The 21020-nt window shown below is 37.1% G+C and overlaps 1 protein-coding gene across 19 annotated transcripts in view; it reads right to left on the bottom strand.

Annotated features, from left to right (window-relative positions):
* Positions 1-21020, bottom strand: part of LOC109687273 (cytidine monophosphate-N-acetylneuraminic acid hydroxylase) — a 300528-nt gene that overhangs the window by 61864 nt on the left and 217644 nt on the right. For 8 of the 19 annotated variants that reach the window (XM_074082744.1, XM_074082742.1, XM_074082743.1 and 5 more), the window contains 2 exons: positions 4789-4892; positions 4340-4543 (listed from right to left, as the gene is read on the bottom strand). In XM_074082744.1, the coding sequence (XP_073938845.1) occupies positions 4340-4543; positions 4789-4859 (275 nt within the window). In that variant the 5' untranslated portion in view covers positions 4860-4892. Of the gene's footprint in view, positions 1-4339; positions 4544-4684; positions 4893-5226; positions 5373-8403; positions 8424-21020 lie in introns of those variants that run through there. The other 11 variants (XM_074082751.1, XM_074082752.1, XM_074082755.1 and 8 more) reach the window with 7 other exon arrangements.

The following is a 21020-nucleotide window of genomic DNA, read 5'->3' as shown; positions in this document are numbered from 1 at the left end:
ATATGAAAAAATATTAATAGCTAATCCTCAAAATCAAGGACCTGTAGACTAATTATTAATAGGTGGTTTTAAGAATGAAGATAAACTCAATGTCACACAATGATACATGTTAGAGACAAGAGAATAAAGTGCAATAGAGTCAAGAGAATAGGGTTATCCTATCATCAAAATAGAGGGAAACTAGGGTCAATCATCCCTGAGGCTTTGAATGGCTCTCATAAAAGTGAAGCTAGGGTAGACCCAAGCTTCAAGGAAAGAATGTAGTAAATAGTATATACATATGACTTTTAATCACTTTATAACTCTTGATCCATAGAATAGTGTTCAACTAAAGTTTTTATAATTTGAAAGGATTCTCCAAAAGCTTAAGGTTTTTTTATTATGATTACTAGAAAAAATATAGGATGTTCAGTTAAATATGAATTTCAGATAAAAAATAAGCTGGGAGCTGGTGTTCACCCTTGTATCCTTGACTACTTGGGAGGCTGAGATCAGAAGTATCACGGTTCGAGACCAGACTGGTCAAATACTTTGTGAGATTCCATTTCCAAAATAACCAAAACAAATTGGATTAGAGGGTGGCTCAAGTGGTAGAGCACCTGCTTTGAAAGCGCAAAGCCCTGAGTTTGAACCCCAGTCCAACCAAAAGTAAATAATTTTTATATGCAAGTATGTCTCACACAATATCCACAACATGTTCATACTAAAAATTTGTTGTAACCTAGATTTAACTGGGCGTTAAATTTGCTGATTTAACTGGGAGATAAATTTTCTAATTTATCTCTATTACAGAGTGAGAATCCAAACTGTAATGAAACTGGATGTTAATTACTTTCCCCCGCCCCCAAGAAAAAAAGCTTATCAGAGGAGTGGTATGGTTGGAAGTAGAATGTAAATAGTTTTATTTACTTGCATTACTTTGGTAGTCGTTTTGGTGATGACTTTTTTAAGAGTTAAAAAATTTCTTAAGAAATGCTCAAACCAGAAACATCAGTTTTTTTAAACTAAATACATCTACTTAACATATAAGCTAATCATGTTAACATTTCCAAACTTGATTATATCCAGAATTTTTTAATGTTCCTTTTTAGTTATAGGCAAAAGACATATATTAATACTTCCCTCGATTTATGAGGGATTACTTTATGACACCTCCTTCCTCATTAATGAGTAGTCAAAAACCTTTCAAAAATTAAGATGGAACATTCCATTCAGCATTCTGGGCCCTGAAAGGGAAAACTGGCCGAACCAAGTGCTCTTGGGTGGCAAGGTGATAGGAAGGGGACAGCAGCACTTCATACAGGAGAAGGTGTAAAAACATTAAAGTTAAGAAATGAGGAGCACACACCCCTGTTAGAATAGCCATCATTAGCAACACCACCACCAACAGGTGTTGGCGAGGATGTGGGGAAAAAGGAACCCTCTTACACTGCTGGTGGGAATGTAAACTAGTACAACCACTCTGGAAAAAAATTTGGAGGCTACTTAAAAAGCTGGACATCGATCTACCATTTGATCCAGCAATACCACTCTTGGGGATATACCCAAAAGACTGTGACACAGGTTACTCCAGAGGCACCTGCACACCCATGTTTATTGCGGCACTATTCACAATAGCCAAGTTATGGAAACAGCCAAGATGCCCCAGCACTGACGAATGGATTAAGAAAATGTGGTATCTATACACAATGGAATTTTATGCAGCCATGAAGAAGAACGAAATGTTATCATTTGCTGGTAAATGGATGGAATTGGAGAACATCATTCTGAGTGAGGTTAGCCTGGCCCAAAAGACCAAAAGTCGTATGTTCTCCCTCATATGCGGACATTAGATCAAGGGCAAACACAATAATGGGATTGGACTATGAGCACATGATAAAAGCGAGAGCACACAAGGGAGGGGTGAGGATAGGGAGGGGTGAGGATTGCCCTTAACGCAGAGAAACTAAAACAGATACCTTAAAAGCAACTGAGGCCAATAGGAAAAGGGGACCAGGAACTAGAGAAAAGGTTAGATCAAAAAGAATTAACCTAGAAGGTAACACACACGCACAGGAAATCAATGTGTTTCAATGCCCTGTATAGCTATCCTTATCTCAACCAGCAAAAACCCTTGTTCCTTCCTATAATTGCTTATACTCTCTCTACAACAAAATTAGAAATAAGGGCAAAATAGTTTCTGCTGGGTATTGAGGGGGTAGGGGGGAGCGGGAGGGGGCGGAGTGGGTGGTAAGGGAGGGGGTGGGTGCAGGGGGGAGAAATGACCCAAGCTTTGTATGCACATATGAATAATAAAATAAAATAAAAATGAGGAGCACAGCTTTCATGATTCGTTAATCTTGCTTACGTGTCAAGAAGAAAAATGATTGAATGGCAGGTAGGATTGAACAAGAGGTCTCTATTCTTGACTGTATTGTGGAAAAGACCGTTCCTTCAGATGAATAGCTGAGTAAGAAGTAACTGAATGAGGAGCTGGAGGTGGACGGTAGAGTATAAGTTACTATCGGAATGCAGTTTTAACCCACAGATGAAAGCCTGTGCAGGAAAGCTAAAGATTAGGGTTAGCCTGTCAGCAAAAAGAGTGAAACTAGGATCAATCACCCCAAGACTTGGCTGAAGGAAAGACAAGTCTGTGTTAAAGCAATCACCATATTTAGATGAGCAAGCTAAGTACAAAAACAATCTGAGTTCTTGCACATTATCTCTGCACACAAGCTACACAGAATCTCATGTCATAGTAATTATAACACTAACAATTAACATTTATTAGGTGCTTATCACATGTCATCAAATGACTTTCTTTTAGGTTATTTTTTATGTGCTTGATATCATTTTATCCACTCTGGAGCCTGACAACGTAGAAAATACTTTCATTCTCATTTTATAAATAAGCAGACTGAGCCTCAGAAAGGCTCTGAAATTTGTTCAAGCTTATTATAGAGCTGGTGAGTGTTAGAGGCAGGAAGTTCAGGAGGAGAGATGATACACTATCCACTAGATTTTCATGCCTCCTTAAATGGTTAACTAAGTGCACACTGCGTGGAAGGGCCACTAAGGAGAGAAGAGAGGAAAACCAAAGTTCCAAAGCTACAATAGGCAGAAGAGAAAGCCTCAGCTCCCTGAGTGCAGCAGAAGTTTCCCAGAGACAGACTGAGAAGAGAGACTTCCCTGCCCCAATCCACTGAGAAGTTAGGGAGCAATCAACCAGCTGTGAGCAAATTACCTGCTAATTCTCCTGCAGAGGACTTGCCAGCTAACAGTATGTCCTATAAACTGCGTTGGACATATTTATACTAAAAATACAATCGTTGTTTATTGCAAATACAAATTTAACTTGGCATCCTGTGTTCTTATTTTCCAGTCTGGCAGCTATATCTGGGATAACAAATAAGCTACAACAGGGTTCAGCATCTAAAAACCAAATAATGTGGGGTGTAAGAACATTCTAGACTTGGGTGACTAACTTCTGAACAATTGCACCAGGAAATTCTCAAGCCACTTGACTCCCACTGAGGACAGGAGAAATAAGATTGTCAACACAATGGAAGAATAAAACAAAATACTAAATGACTAAAACCACACAGATAAAGCTAAGAGAATGTTGGAAGAAAGGTTAACCGTTTACAGCAGTACTGGTGCTAAGCATGGGGCTGACTGAGAGAGCAGATGCCCAAGAACCCTTTCTGACTTTGCCAAACAGGGCAAAAACAATTCCATTAGCAATCACTGAAAATAAAACAATCCCTTTCTGATATTGCTGAGGCACTGGGGAGAAGTATTCTACATGAAGATGAGGCAAAAGCATTAGTTCTAAGAAATGATCAGAAAAGCCACTGTTCAGGGAAGTGACAGCTGGGGCTCTGCCACTTTTGTTTCATAATCACAATTATAATTAGGAAAATTCTATCTGCTTTCCAGCAGGATTCAGAAAAGTGACCCACCCCACATGCAAAAAAAGAAAAAACAAAACCCTGCACACTTTTGGAGGAAGGAAATTTCTAGGAGCCTTGGGTCTTTGAATGCAGTATAAGTGTGTGACCCTCCCCATACACACCAAAACACTGACATACAGAGACATGTATAAAATAAAAGTTTTACTCTTTATCAAGCTAAGGATAATTTTAAAATTAGAATTCTTAGAAAGAGGGAGGAAAAGTAAGTAAAACATACAATTTCGAGGTCAGAGAGATGTCCTAAAAAAGTAAGAGTAAAACTTACAAAATTTTCTCGGGGAAGCAATTTACTGATTGGTTCATTTAAAATTATAGGGTGAGCACATTTCCTGCCAAGTCTAATTGCAAGCAGGGTCACCAGTGAGAAAGCAAAGGACCGTTGGTACCTTCCATCTAGATCCTCAATGTCTTTGATGAACAGGCCTCCTTGGTGCTTGCACAAATTCTTGCATGCCTTCAGGTGCTTCTTATTCTTGTATAAGATGTAGTCTTTGCCAGTGCTCTTATTTCGAAAAAAATTGATTCCTTCCTTGAGACTGTCAACTTCAACAGGTGACAAACACAGCAGAATCTCCGTAGTTTGTTTTAGGCTGTAATTGGCAAATATTTTGCAAGAAACACCAATAATGTTAGCTTTTAAGGGATAATCATTTGGAACTGACCCCTCAAAACCCCTTTTCATTAAAATATTTTGTAAGCCCTCCCTCCAAGAACCCAAGGCTGATAGTCACCTAACAATGCACTTCCTTCCCCCTTTAAATGAATGTAAGTAAGCCTCCTACTTCTTCAAGTTTCTTCTTCTCTTTCCTGGACAGCTAAGGCATCTCTCACTTGCCTGTCCATAGTCTCCTGGCTCCTGGGTATTTCGAAAGAATTGCAGTTGCTCTTTCCACTTCTGTTGCTCATTTGTTCCCACAAGGCGTTAAGTCTGCCTGCTGGCTGCAGAGAGAATGTTTACCACAATTCACTATTTCCGCTGTACTGTTTCCTCCTGCTGCCACACCTCTTTTAAAAGCCTGACCCTATCTTTAGTTCTAAGAAGCTTCTGTTTTTCCCCCAGCTCCACACTTTTGCACTTGGACTTTCCTCTGCCTGACACACAGTTCCTCTCCTTCACCATTCACCATCAGCAGCCTGGAGGTTCAGCTAGAACTTAGTAGCTCCCTCCTTCATTAAGCCTTCAAGACACCTCTTAGGTCAAGTCCAACATTCTCGATGTATATCCCTATCCCATAGGATGTTGCAGTACCTGGCATGTTGCCTGCTTACTTACATGTAGGCACTTTTATAGCACTCAATATCTGCTGGAGTTTTCTCTCCCACCACTTAGCCTTTCTCGGGGTATGTCTTCACTAACTAGCTATTTAGCAAATTGGCCCTCCCACTATACTCAATTTGAATAATTTACAAAAAGCTCCAGCAGCAAATGAAACATTGGATCTTTTATATTTGATTTTCAAGGAAACTACAAAGGTTACATTTCTCAAACCCCTATTTCTAAACAATCTACGATGCAACTCTGAATTATAATGGAACATAAGTTTTTGCCAAGAGGGTTTTCAAAATGTGTCTTTTTGCATATCCATGATACAAAATCTGGGTGTGTGTTGTTTAATTTTACCTTTTACTCTAAACTTTAAGTTGCTCAAATTGTCTCCCCATGTTAACTTAAAATTGGGAGCTAAACATTTACTTTCATTTTTAGAAATACTGCAAATTTCTTAAACCAGGAAAGAAAGAATTGAAAAAACCTGCCAGGGAGACTAACGGAGGCTACATCCAATTTTAAACTGAGGAAGACATAGTTCCATGGTTATGATACACTTCCTCAAAACAGATCCTTGTTTGTCCCAAATTCCTGGCAATTCTGTTCACAATCTATTTGAAATAATTCCAAAACTATTTTTAAAATGAGTTGATAGGAAGGAAGCCATTCTAAGCCTCATGAATCCTTTTCTGACTGTGCTTATGAGTTCAAATACCTAATGCCAAACTAAAAGTAAGTCCAGACGCAACTCCTGGAATAATTAAAAGTGTAAAAGGAAAGCCTTCTTAGATGTTTTGTTTTACTTGATTGAATGGATCATAGAGCCAAAGTGCTGTGTTAGATTCTAAGCCCTGTCACACATTGTACAAAGCAGGAAGAACTAACTACATCTGTTTCTAGCTCCATGTGAAATCATATTGGAGCCTAAGGCAAAAGAAAAAGAATGTGTGCCCCTGCATACATGTTTTTATGTATTTTTAAATAGTTTTACCCAAAGTAATTTTTTTCAGATTTCATTCATCTATTTTCATATATAAATATTCACCTTTTCTTATGCCCACCCCTCCCACTAATACCCACCCCTGAAAAAGACTTGTTTTACTCTCCTGTCCTTCTTTTTTTTTTTTTTTTAAAGTGTTTATCAATGGTCCAAGGGGTTTTGCCTTGGTAATTCAGGCCTGAGTAGACCTGCTTTAATCAAATTGTCCTCTGCTACTTACTTCTTCCCTATCACTATGCTCCCCTAATAGCCAAGCTTATGGTGCAGTAAATTATATTATATTCATATATAGATGTTACCCAAAGTATTTTTAAATATATAATCGATGAACTCACTTCCATTAATATCAGGAAAATATAATTATTGGAAACTTTGGTTTTGGTATCAATAAAATAGTTAAACCAAAGTAACATTTAATATGCTTACCTTTCAGTGTTTTAATGTTTTTTCAAATACTGTAATGCTCTTTTAAAATAACCATTAAATAAATATACAAAGACACTTATTAAGGACATACATTTTTCCTTTTGCCTCAGATTTGGTAGCTTGGGATGGCAACTTAAACATGATAAATTTTTGGTATTTTGCTTGTCATGGAGTTTTTGCCTTAATTTTTATTTTTAAAAATATGTGTCAAGATAATGTTTATTTTGATATTGAGTTTTTGACATTCCCTAGAACTATCCTAATTCTGACTCGGACTTTTTTGTTGTTTTGTTTTGTTTAAGAAAGGGTCTTGCTCTGCAGCCCAAGCTTGCCTGGATACAATCCTCCTGCCTCAGTCTCCTGAGTGTTGGGATTATAAGTGTGCACCACCAACCCAGCCTTTTTTTTTTTTGACAGTGCTGGGGATCAAACCCAGCTCCTCATGAATGCTGAGCAAGCACTACACCACCACTAAGCCAAGCTACTAAGCCACATCCCCAGCCCTGTCTTCTGAAGATTAATTATGACCTAAACTTGGAGCTGGTTGTGGCTCATCTCCATAAGTAATTTATGTATCTTACCTGAATTATCTGCCTAACAATTCCCCATCTTACATGTGCAGTAAATGAATTTTTAAAGTTTATCTTACTAGGTATCACAAGATAGTACCTATTTTAACAAAGAGAACATTATTGGTTCCCTATTTCAAGAGCTTATAGCAAGTCAAGCATGGTGGTGCATGCCTATAATTCCAGCAGTCAGAGGCTGAGGCAGGAGAATTGTGAGTTCAAAGCCATAACAAGACTCTGTCCCCACCCCCAAAAAAAAACAAAGGTGGTTGGGAGTTTATAGCATAATGAGTGATGCTTTGGAAACTTATTTTGCAAATTTGAAATCTAGATCTCAAAAAAAAAATAGAATTCTATGAGGTAATAATTTCATTCAGGCTTTGATGCTACCAAAAACCATAAAGGTCAATTCAGAGGCCAACATCCAGGGCTGCTAAGCTCATTATTGAGGGATCAGAACACCAACTAGCTTTGGGCCTGAGCAGGCAGGGGCCAAATAAAGACCTCTCACAAGCCTACGAATCCTCTAGAGGGTTATACTGAGAAAAAGGGCTGGAGGAAAAGCAATTTTTTACTGTCAGCTTTTTGTCCATTTTGCTACCCATAATTTCTTAATTGGATTACTTTTGTCTTGTTTTGATTGGGAAGATATTCACTATTATGTTCAAAGAAATATGAAATCTATGAAGGTTAAGAGTTGCCATGCCTGCCACATGGAGGTTGCTCAATAAATATCTAGTGAATGAAAGAATATTCTCACCCTCACAAGAATGAAATATGTAGGCCAGGCATGGTAGCACACACCTGTAATGCCAGGTTCTCCAGAGGTAGAGACAAGAGGATTGCAGTTTGAAGCCAGCCAGGAAAAAGTCATTGAGACACTGTCTCAAAAACAAGCTAGGTGTGATGGTGCAAACCTGTAATCCCAGGTACTCAGGAAGCAAAGGTAGGAAGATTGCAGTCTGAAGCTGGCCTAGACAAAAGCATGAAACCCTATCTCAAAAAACACTGAAAGCAAAAAGGACTAGGGGTGTGGCTTAAGTGGTAGGGTGCTTGCTTTGCAAGTATGAGGAACTGATTCAAACTCCAGCACAGCAATATATATGTACACACATATATACACATAAACATACACACACACACACACACACACATATTCTATGGTTCAAGGAATGGAAATTCACCTACTGTTCTCTGTGATAGTTATATCAAAATCAATAATCCAACTTCCACCTTAAAAATCTAGAAAAAGAAGAGCAAATTGTGTCCAAAGTAAACAGAAGAAAATAAATAATAAGTAAAACAGAAATCAATGAAACTGAAGACAGAAAATCAATAGATAAACTCTAATAAAACTGAGCTGGACATATAACCCAGTAGTAGAGCTAGAATGAGTGAGACCCTGGGTTCAATCATTAGCAACCCCATCCAAAAATCAGCCAAACCAAATTTGGCTCTCAGAAAAGATCAAATTAAAAGTAATACACTATGGCTAGGCTAATCAAGAAAAAAGAATATTTTTTCAGCTTATTGCGGTATTTCATCCTGATTAACCAATTAGGAGTTGAAAATGTCATAAGTTAAAATGCATTTAATACACTTCACCTGGGGAACATCATAATAGTTTAGCAACACAGTGCAATGTGGTGTAGGTTGTTTGTCCTAGTGATCACATGGCTCACTGGGAGCTGTAGCTCATTGCCACTTCCCAGCATTATAATTGTATCACATTATAGGTTGCTAGTCCAGGAAAAGATCAAAATTCAAAATCTGAAGTACAGTCTCTACTGAATGCATGTCACTTTTCTACCACCATAAGGTCAAAAAAATCATAAATCAAACATTGTAAGTCAAGGACCATCTGTACTAGTATCAGAAATGAAATAGAGAACACTACAGACCCCATGGAAACTATAAGAATGATAAAAAGAATGCTATGGGAAACTCTATGCTCACAAATTTACTTACCTAGATGAAACAGACCAATTCCTTGAAAGAGGCAATCTGCCAAAACTTGCGCAGGAAGAAATCGACAATCTGAATAGATCTACAGCTACTGAATAAATCAAATCAATTAATAATAATCCTCACAAGCAAGAAGCTCAGACACAGGTGCTTGGTGAATTCTACCATTTAAGGAAGAAACTATACCAAGTTTCTACAACCTCTCCCAGAAGACAGAGAAAGAAGAAATGCATTCTAATCTCTTCTATGAACTCAGTCATTACCCTATTACCAAAACCAAGCAAAGATGCCAAAAGAAAACTACAGGCTGATATTGCTCATGACCATGGATGCAAAAATATTATCAAATAAAATGTAACAATGGATAATAAGAAATATAATCAAATGAAATTTGATAAATAATAGATAATAGATAATGCAATGGACAAGAAAAGGAAATAAAAGGTATCCAGATTGGGAAGGAAGAAATAAAGCTATTTTAATTCATAGATGACATGGTTTCATATGTAGAAAGTTCAAAATGATTCATAAAAAGTGTCCTTAAGTTAATAAGTTATTATATCAGGATATAAGGTTAATACACAAAAGTCAATCAATTTCCTATACATTAGAAATAAATTTTCTATACACACTAGAATTGGAAATAAACACAATAACATTCTATTAGTGTCAAAAAATTAAAATACTTGGGTTTAAATAGAAAGGGCTGAAGGCTTTCCTCAAGTGGTAGAGCACTGGCCTTGTAATCATGAGGCCCTGAGCTTCCTATTCACTACCACAATAAAAAATCTAACAAGACTTACATGAAGAAAAATTACAATTCTGATGAAAGAAGTCAGACAATTAATGGAGAGATAGTCCACTTTCATAGGGAAGAGACTCAATATTTTCATGGTATCAGTTCCTCCCAAATTGATCTATAGATTCAACTAATCTCATTCAAACTTCTAGCAAGTTATTTGTGAACTAATTGTAAAGTTTATGTGGAGAGAAAAAAGACCCAAAATGGTTTACACAATCTTGAAGGAGAAGAACAAAGACTTGGTATAAAACTACAGTAATCAAGACAAGTAGATCAGTGGGAAAAAATTGATAGGTCAGGAATAGGCCCATACATAAACAGTTAACTGATTTTTGATGTAGAATCAACAGAGAAAAGGTAATCTTTTCAAAAATAATGCTGGAATAATTAGACATCCACTTGCAAAAAACTGAATCTAGACATACATCTAACACATTACATGAAATTAATTCAAATGACTCAGAAACCTAAATGTAAAATGCAAAACTGTAAAATGCCTAGAAGACAATAAAAGAAAAAATATGGATGACCTCAGGTTTGGTGATGATTTTTTAGATACAACACCAAAGACACAATCCATAGAAGAAAATCAAAAAGGTGACCTTCATTAAAATTAAAAATTGCTCTACAAAAGACACTGGGAAGAGAATGAGAAGGCAAACCACAGACTACGAGAAAATATTTCAAGAGACATATCTGGTAGAGAACAGTTATCTAAAATATGCAAAGAACACTTAAAACTCAAAAGTAAGGCAGCAAACAAGCCAATTAAAAATGGACAAAATAAGGGGCTGGCAGAGTGGCTCAAGTAGTAAGAACACCTGCCTAGAAAGGCCCTGAGTTCAAACACCAGTACTGCAAAAAAAAAAAAAAAATAGACAAAATATCTGAACAGACATCTTACCAAAGAAGACAAACAGATGGTAAATGAAGCATATTAAAAGACAGTCATTTTCATGTGTCATTAAGAAAACAACAGTGGGCTGCCACTACATCTATCAGAATGGAGAAAGTCTGGACACCGACAACACAAAATGCTAATGAGGCTGTGTAGCAACAGGAATTCTCACACATTGTTGGTGGGAATATGAAATGGTACAGCCACTTTGAAAGACAGTTTGGTGTTTTGGTTTTTTTTTTTTACAAAACTAAGCATACTCATAGCATGTGATCCAGCAATTGTGCTCTTTAGTATCTACAAAAATGAATTTAAAACTAATGTCTAGTGGGGGAAGGGGAAAGAAATGACCCAAATATTGTATGCACATATGAATAAAAGAAAAAATAAATTAATTAAAATAAATAAATAAAAAATAAAACTAATGTCTACAATGAAATCTACACATAGATGCACTTAAAGGCATTATTCATAATTGAAAACTTGAAAGTGACCAGACACTGGGAAATTATTCCGTGCCATAAAGAAATGAGCAACGAAGCCATGAAAAGACATGAAGGAATCTTAAATGTATGTTACTAAGTGAAAGAAGTCTGAAAAGACAGTCTACTATAGGATTCCAATAATCTAACATTCCAGGCAAAATTTTGGAAATACTCTCTGCTTGGGGGAAGGGATGAGGGAGTGATGAACAGGTAATAACGAGATTTTTAGGGCAGTGAAACTATTAGGCATATACAATGCTATAATGATGGACACGTCAAAACCCTTAGAATGTGCAACACTAAGAATGAACCCTAATATAAACTATGAATTTGGGTGATAATACTGCATCAATACAGGTTCATTGAGTATAAGAAATGCACCACTCTGGTGTGGGGTAGTAACAGTAAAAGAAGTGTGCTGCATGGGGGAGGGAATACTTTCTGTTCAATTTTGCTATAAACATGAATTTCTTTCACAAATGAAATTTATTAAGAAAAAATGGGATATAAGGCCACAAAAAACATATATCCTAGGGGAACATAAATTGCTTAAACTATCTCATGAAGAAATAGAGAACCTGAATAAACCTATTACAGGTAAACAGATTGAATTAGCAGTTTAAAATTTTTCTACAGATGGGAATATAGCCCAGTGAGAAAGCACGTGTTAAAATGTACAAGTCATTCAACCCTTGGCACCAAAAAAAGAAAAGAGCAATCTTTCTACAAGGAAAGCCTGTACCAAGTGACTTCTCTGGTAAATTCTAACAAACACTTAGAGAAGAATTAATATCTATTCTCCATAAACTCTTCCAGACCAAGTGGGATTTATCCTAGGAAAAGAAGATTGATTTAACATCTAAAATCAACAAAATATATTAATAGAATAAGAGATGATCACATGTCAGTCTCAACAGGTTCAGAAAAATTGAAGAAAAAAGGAATACCCTCTTGTGGCTAAAAGCAAACAAAACTAAAACTTTACAAACTTAATCTGATGAAGGGAATCTATGAAAAAACCCAGATGTAACACAATACTTAAGGGCAAGAGTGAATATTTTATCCCTTAAATCAGGAAAAAAACCAAGAATATCTATTGTTCCCACTTCTAGTCAACATTTTAGTGGTGGTTCTAATCATGAAAATTAGGCTGAATAAATTAAAGTTATCAAGATTGGAAAAGAAGTATAAAATTATTTGCAGACAACATGACCTTATGTATAGAAAATCCTAAGAAAGTCACTAAAAATTTCTTAATCTAACAGACAACTTCAGTAAAGTTTTAAATACAAGATCAACATAAAAAACCAATTGCACTTCTATGTGCTAGCAATGAACAATGGAAAAAATTAAGAAAACAATTCATTCTGAATATCATCAAAAAGAATATAAAAAAGCTAAAGGCACAGCTCAAGTGGTACAGTGCCTGCACAAAACCTTGAGTTCAAACCCCAATACCACCAAAAATCTAGAATAAAGAAGCATAAATTTCACAAAAGTTGTGCAAGATTTGTAAATGGAAAAATTATAAAATTTTGTTGGAAGAAATGATCTAAATAGAGAAAAAGACATCCCTTATTTATGGATTGGAGGACTTAAAGACAGCTATTCTCCCCAAATTTATCTTCAGATTTATGCAATTTTTATCCACATCACAGAAATTGAAAACCTAATTCCAAAATTGATATAGATGCAAAATAGTCAAACCAATCTTGAAAAAGAACAACCGAGCAGAAAAACTCAGTCTTCTCAATTTCTAAACTGATTAAAACATTAAATAATCAAGACAGTGTAGTGCTGTCATAAGGAAAAACATATTAGATCAGTGAAATAAAATTGAGATTCCAGAACAGATCCATGTGCATTTGGTCACTTTAAACAAAGATGTCAAGATCATTCAATGGGAGAAAGAATAACCTTTCCAACAAATGATGCTGGGACAACTGGATAGCCACATGCAAAAGGATAGAAACTACCCTGTGCCAAAGTATATACAAAAATTAACTCAAACTGAATCACAAACCTAAATGTAATAGCTAAACTATAAAACTTGTAGAAAAAAATTGTAGGGAGTGAATTCAAGAATTTGTAAACTGACCAAAAAAAAAAATAGGACCATTAGATAGCAGTATCATGCACAAGTTTTATTAGAGAACTGTTTTAACAGGTCTACAGAGGAGGAAGTCCTTCCCATCTTGACAATGTCCATCTTTTAGTTGGTGATATGGAAAAAAAAAACTTAAATATCCATCAGTTAATGAATGGATTAAAAATGTGGATACACACACACACACACACACACATGATAGAATACTATTTAACCATAAAAAATGAAATCCTGTCCTTAGTAGCAACATAGATGAGCCTGGAAGCCATTATGTTAAGTGAAATTAGCTGGGCATGAAAGAGCAAAAACTGCATGATCTCACTCACATGGAAGCTAAAATAGTTGGTCCTATAGAAATAAAGAGAGGAATTGTGGTTAGATGAGGCTGAGAAGAGTACAAGAGGACAAAGAGTACATAACTACATGGTGTTCTGTAGCACAGTAGGATAACTGTAGTTAGCAGTAAGTTTTAGTTTACTTCAAAATAGCTAGAAAGAGGTCTTCAAATGTTCTCACCATAAAGAAATGATAAATGTTTGAGGTAATGGACGTGCTGACCACTCTGATTTGATTATAACAATTATGTACGTGTATAGAAATAGCACACTGTATCCCATAGATATGTAGAAGTGTGGCAATTAATTTAAAATGAAAAATAGTTAAAAAGTATACGGAGGCTGAAGAGGAAAGTGGGAGGGAGGCATGACTAGAAGAATGATCACAGATATTTGAGGATGAAAGAAACAACCCACAAACCAAGGGATGTGGGCAACTGCTAAAAGCTGAAAAAAGGGCCAGGAAATGGGTTCTCTCTTATTGTCACCTTGATTTTAGATCCTGGCAGGTAATAAATTTGTGTTGGTTTAAGCTAAAATATAGATGATAGATAATGAATAGATAGATAGACAGACAGACAGAATAACATGATGAGAATGTGGGGAAAAAAGAACCAATATATATTGTTGATGGGACTTTTGAAAATAGTGTGACAAACTGGACATGTTGGCACATGTCTATAATCCTAACACTTGGAGTAGAGGCAGTAGGATAACTGAGTTCAAGGTCACCCTGAGTTATTTAGCAAAAAAGAAATAAATATATAAAGGAAGGGAGAAAAGGAAGAAGGGATGGGAGGAGAGACGAGGGAGAGGAAAAGGGAGTGAGGGAGGAAGGGAGAGAAAAAAAAAGTGTGACAGATTCTCTACTTGTTAAACATAGAGAATTCATATGAGTCAGCAATTCTACTCCTAGGTAAAAAACTGAAACATGTCCTCACAAAAACCTGCACATGAATATTCATTTGGCAATTTTACATAATAGTCCCAAAGTAGAAACAACCTAAATGTTTATCAATTGCTTAATGGATAAAGAAGAATATACATTTCATACAATGGAATATTTTTTGACAATAAAAAGCAATGAATTATTGATACATGCTCCCATAAGGATAAATCTTGAAAAATATGCTAGGTGGAAAAAGCCAGACACAAAACAGTACATTCTGCATGATTCCATTCATATGAAGTGTACAGAATAGGCAAATGCACATAGGAAGAAAGTAGATTGGAGGTTTCTAGGAACAGATGGGGAAATGTATGAAACTAGAGAATGACTGATTGCTATATGAAACATTCTAGATTAGATAGTGGTCATAGCTAGATATCTCTGTAAATACACTAAAGACCATTGAATGGTATACTTAAGTGAATTTATGGCATGTGAGTCATACATTCATAAAAAAGAAAGGAGCACCTGACAGGTAGGTGACGGCAGTAATGTTTTTGACCTGTGTTGAACTTGGGTTGGCTTTCTATACGTTCTTCAGTTATGTTTTTTAGAATTGCTCTCTATATATGCTAGGTTATACAAAGAAAAATATCCAGGAAACTGGTATTTTAAACATGCCTTTTCACACAAAACATATGCACCCCTCACTGGTTCTGATGTATAATCGTAAGCAACAATTTCAGGAGTGAGCAGACTACTCCTGTGTCCCTATGTAATCAACAAAGAAGGTTCTTCTGCTTTTTAAGTCAGCCAAACAGCCTCTGGAGGGTGACTTTCAGTGACAAGTTCTGGGTATTCTGAAGTATACTTTAATAAGAAAAGTGCTTGCCATATAGTCAGCATGAATCATAATTATAAAATAATAATTAAGCTACACTTTAAGGACTAATTTTAAACAAAAAGACATTTCTCCAGGGCATCTTTTTCATTGTAAATTTCATAGCTCTCCTCTCATTGACTTTTGATGAAAGTAATCATAAATTTACATGAATTTGTAAAGAAGTCCAGAATTCCATCTAACCTTCAACTAGCTTCCCCAAATAATATCCTATATAACTATATTATTGTATTTCAAAACAAGGAAATTAAGCCTGGCGTGGTGGCTCATGCCTGCAGCCTGGCACTCAGGAGGTTTGAGGTACCAATATCATGAGTTCCAGATCAGTCTGAGTTCAAGAACATCCTGGGCTATGTAGTGAGACCCTGTCTCAAAAAAAAAAAAAACCCCAGGAAATTGTCATTAGCACAATACTATTAAAGTTCAAATTTTATTTCGATGTCTTCAATTTGCACATGCATCCACTTGTGTGTATGTGTATAGTTCTATGAATTTTCATGCATTGTACTGATTTGTACAGCTACCATGACAATCAAGATATATAACTCTTCTATAACAACGAAGGAACCTTTTTGCTGGAACTTCCTAGTCCCTCCCTCCACAGACATCCACACCCATACATTTATCCTCTGGTCACCATGATTTGCTATCCTAGCCTTATAATATTGTCATTTCATGAATGGCATGTAATTGACTTTCATACTTCCCAAATATTTCTTATTTAGAAAAAGAAAATTACATCTCAACCTGCGTATGATCAGTAAGTTCTCTTTCTTCTTTTCTTTAAGAAAAGTGTATTTTTTTGTGGTTGTTTCTGCACCATAATAGCTTACTACTTACTAGTTTTCTTTAGACATGTCTGACCATTCTTTGTAGACATATTCTTCCTCTACCTGATTATTAAATATATAGTTCTGTAAGATTCAGTTTTATTACTTCTTTTTTGTTTGTTTTGGGTCTTTTGTTTTATGGTGGTATTAAGTGCCTCTTCATTTGACGTTTTCAAAGTTGTACAAGTATAGCCAAATGTGTTTTGTACATATCTATTTGGATGTCTTAAAGATACCTGAGATTTAGTATGTACAAAATCCAACTCAAAATACACCACTCAACCTTCAATGTCCCCAAGACACCCTGTTATCTTTGACATCTCTCTTTCTATCCCTATCCCATGTTCAAGTCAAACACATCAATTTCACCTTTTAAGTCTATCTCACAATCATCCTCCACTACTACTCTAACCTAAGCCACCATTATTGCTTTTCTGAACCACTGCAAGCACCATAACTGGTCACCCTGCATTCTTTCTTTCTCTAATTTGATCTTTTCACTGTGACTAAAATAACATTTAAAATGGGAATTTAAATTAATTCTACTCTGTCAACCTTTCTCTCCCACATCTCAAAAAATGCAAGTGTATCCTGCCATTGTTTCTAGTAGAAACAAAAAATTTCTACAAAGCCCTAGGAGGTGATCCATACATAATGATCCCTGTGTTGGAAAAACAAACTCCAACTCAGTTTCAGCTATTGTATACTCACAACACAGATCACTTCTGACACCAGATATGTAGAAAGAGTCTTCCTTTATACCAAGCAATCAAGCAGTGGTGCAGCAGTGGACCCCAGCTGAGTGTCCTCTAATTCAGTCCAGTTCAGATTCCACAGGCTAATGGGTCAAGTCCCCAAGACTGGTGTCCTTCTTTATATGTTAGTCCCAAGATTCAGGTTGTATTGCCCATGCTTCTGACCAACTCACTATGAATTGAGGTTCCCACAGCCACTTCTCCATATTCAACTTGCTCCAATATCTCATGGAACTCACAGAAACATGTTTATTGATTATTGTAAAGGATATCACAAATTATACAAATGAAGAGATGCCTAGGGTGAGCTATGGGGAAAGTGGCATGGAGCTTCCATGCCCTCTCTGGTAGTGCTACCCTCCAGAAATCTCCATTTGTCCTTTTGGGGTATTATGGAGGGTTCATTATACAGGTGTGACTGAAGCATGACAACAGTGTAAAAAATGTGATTGGATAAAAAGAATTTGATATAATGCTACTAGGTTGTGCAGGGAAGCCCAGCAAGATCTGTCTGTCCAGATCCTCTTTAACCTTTCTGTGCACTATTATTTTCCTCCCTGGTATAGAGCAGGACCTTTCAGAAAGAGGGTCTTATACACTCTTAGACAACCTAAGTCAGAAAATATTTTATGGCCAACTCCAAGGTGGAAGTAAGATTAGAGTTTTTGTGACCTGTCTTTGGGAAGAGAAATCCTAGTTTCTATGGACTGCACTAAAGAGGGAATTATGAGCCAGGAGCTATAAATGAAGCTGTGTGTGTGTGTGTGTGTGTGTGTGTGTGTGTGTAATAAATACCACAGGCCACCCCCTAGTTTTTGAACACAGATATCTTATAGCAAAGTGATATATAACTCAAAAGACTCTGCCACATTGCTAGAATTCCAGTTAGTCATTAATAATAAGTCCAGTCCATCATTATATTGTATAAATTTTTTTCCAGGGTGAGGCCACTCAGGGTTGAATGCTTCCATTCAACCTTGTTGGTTTCCAAAAGCAGAAGTGGTCTTAATACACATAGAGCTTCACCCTTCTGGGCATCTGGTATAATTATGCTTCGAAATAATATTATTCTCTTACTCTGAGCTTCTCTCAAGGCATTGATACAATGTTGAATTCCCCTCATTATATAACCTATTTATTCCTTCCTGTACCCTGAACTACTTTTCTTGTTCTCTTTTTTTATACACAAATTCTTCCCCCTTTGGAAGGGACATGAGGTGTACTCACTGCACTGGTCTAGACAGTAAGCAGCGGTACTAGTCTCCCAGTGCCTCACTCTCAGCCCACTCTCATTCAGGTGAGGTGAGGTGAGGTTGCATGGGTGCAGAACTCGTGGCCAGCTTTTACAACCAGGCAACAGAGTGGCATTTACTCTTAACCCCAATTTTGCCAGATGGGATGGAGGCATCATATGATTCTTAGGAATTCTGACATGGTTCTTGCTTAGGAATCATCCCTGCTTACAGCAGCACTTGCAGCATAGCCCTGTAGCACAGCCCTGCCCCTGTGACTGCTGTGTTTGGTATGGGGGTGGGGCTTAAGATGATACAGGGGAAAAAGGAAAAAAAAGTCATTACATCTCCTTTGGCAAGAATTGTATAGTTACACAAGCATCATCTCCCACCCCTCTTCCCAGATCCATCAGGAAAACAGGAATATCTCGTGGAACACTCCTTTAGTTCCACTCATGCCAAGTGTGAACATATACTCATGAAGATGTGCAAGTTAGCACATCACTCATTTTAGACATCAAATTTTTAAATTGTCCATTCCCCCCTTTAAAAAAAAGCTATTACTGTGTCTACCCATTGTCTTACATTGTGCTATGTACTGGGTGTTTTTTGCTCTATAGAAACTACATTTGGCCATCTAAATTCATGCACTATCTTCTGAATCTTCTGCAGCAACCTGAGTATTTGTATCTTCTGCTGGATGAGGAAAGTGCAGTCCATAATTGTTATCTTTTCTGGCCAAGACCCCTGTGTAGATCCTCAGGGCTAATCCAGCATCAGTCTTGCTTCCCAACTATGACCCATGAGCCATCCAGAGCTTGCCATCCAGACCCATGAGCCATCTCTGTCTCTTTCACTGGCAGAAAGAATAGTTCTGAGTGGCATTGTGAGCCTGAAAGTGAGGGAAAGGGACAGGTCTAGATTCAGCCCATCTCTACATTGCAGTAGCTCCCCAATATTCATTCATTCACTTCATGGGTCCAGCTCAACACCTTAAGTGAGCACACCTGCATGTCAATTTCAGTCATCTTCCAAACTAGAAAGGAGTTCTTCTGATGGGCATCAACATATCCTACTTAAATGTACCCTTCACATTTCCATAGGGCCATGTCCCATAAAAGCATCCCTTTAATAGCCAGGTTTCTATTGCCTTTCAGTCTGGTCATATAGCTAGACCATTGGCAATTGTCCATGTGTCAGTGAAAACCCAAACATAGGAGCTTTATCTACTGTTCAATTCTTCAGCAATCAATTCAGCCAACTGAATTGGTTCGTTTTAATGTCTTCTACCAGAGTAGCACCGTTCTAAACAGGAGGTTGTCCATTTGCCCTGAAACTGCCATTGACAAATCCCAAACCCTTGATCAGTCATTTGAGTGTTGTTTATAGGGCACTATCCAGGTGAAAGGAGAAACTACCAGCTTCTCAGTTTCAGAATTGGTCATTGGGAAAAGCAGCTTCCTGCCTGTAAGTATCTCCATCTTGCATTGCTCAGGAAGTATGATCTTGTATAAACCATTCAAATTCTCTAGTCCAAAATTCCAGTGGCTGTCACTGGGAGGCATTCATAGGATTTTGCCCTAAACCCCAGTTTAGGCTCCACATAGGGCTATAATCCCTGCATGTGCTAGTGCAAGTAGGACCACAAATTCTAGACCAGCCTGAGATACATGGTGAGACTGTGAGAAGAAACCAAGGGCTGGGGATGTAGATCAGCGGTACAGCACTTGCCTAACATGCACAAGCAGAGCCCTGGCTTTGATCCCCACCCTGCAAAAGGAGGAAAAGAGAGAATTTCACTTCTGTAACTAAGAGATATTATACCCCAGTCCAGCAAGAAGTAGTTTCAGAAGCATGACTTTCATCCTTGAATCCCTCAAGAATAAAGAATAAAGTGTTTCAGGGAGGAATTTGTTAGCTTGCTAAGTAAGGCAGGTACCTTTTGGGGGAAAATCCTATATTAACATACTTTCAAAGTTTTCTTTTCTTTTATTGCAGCTAAAACATTTTTGAGAAAACTGAGTATGCCCAGAAGTGATCTTGTCACCTATCTTTATGACACAAGTTGAAGACACCCAGATTTTAGTGACTCAGAGTTTTGGTCACTAGCCCCAGAGCCATTCTCCAAGGGGAAATTATGCAGGCACAACAGGAAGGTGTTCAATGTTGGGGGAAGTTTAAAGCCAAGAGACTGTTGAAACCACAAGCTATAGCGTAAAGAAATGGTTGCATTTTGTAGATTGGTATCATCAGCTTCTTGAGGAGCCTTTACTAAAATGGATTGAAGAGTAACTAGTTTAGAGGCAGTATCATAGTTATGAACACCACAGAAAAGAAGAACATGTCTAGGTTGATGCAGGATTCATAGCTTACTCTGGAACATTCACAGCTAGCTATATGTGATAGCTAGCTATCTAGACTAGCTAGGTAGCTTGACACATAGGAGATTATTCCCTTTTCTTGACACACTGGATAAAAGCCAGTGTAACATATCTTTACCCAAGAAAAAGAACTGTTTATCTACCCCTATAAATGCCAAGTGGAGCTCCCTAGACGAAGTAGTGTGATGTGTGACAAGGATATTCACCTGTTCAATATGCCCTTGA

This window comes from Castor canadensis, chromosome 8, assembly GCF_047511655.1.
Source record: "Castor canadensis chromosome 8, mCasCan1.hap1v2, whole genome shotgun sequence".
In the NCBI taxonomy this organism is placed as follows: domain Eukaryota; kingdom Metazoa; phylum Chordata; class Mammalia; order Rodentia; family Castoridae; genus Castor; species Castor canadensis.
Note: the sequence above shows the minus strand (reverse complement) of the source record. Positions and strands in the feature narration are given on the sequence as shown.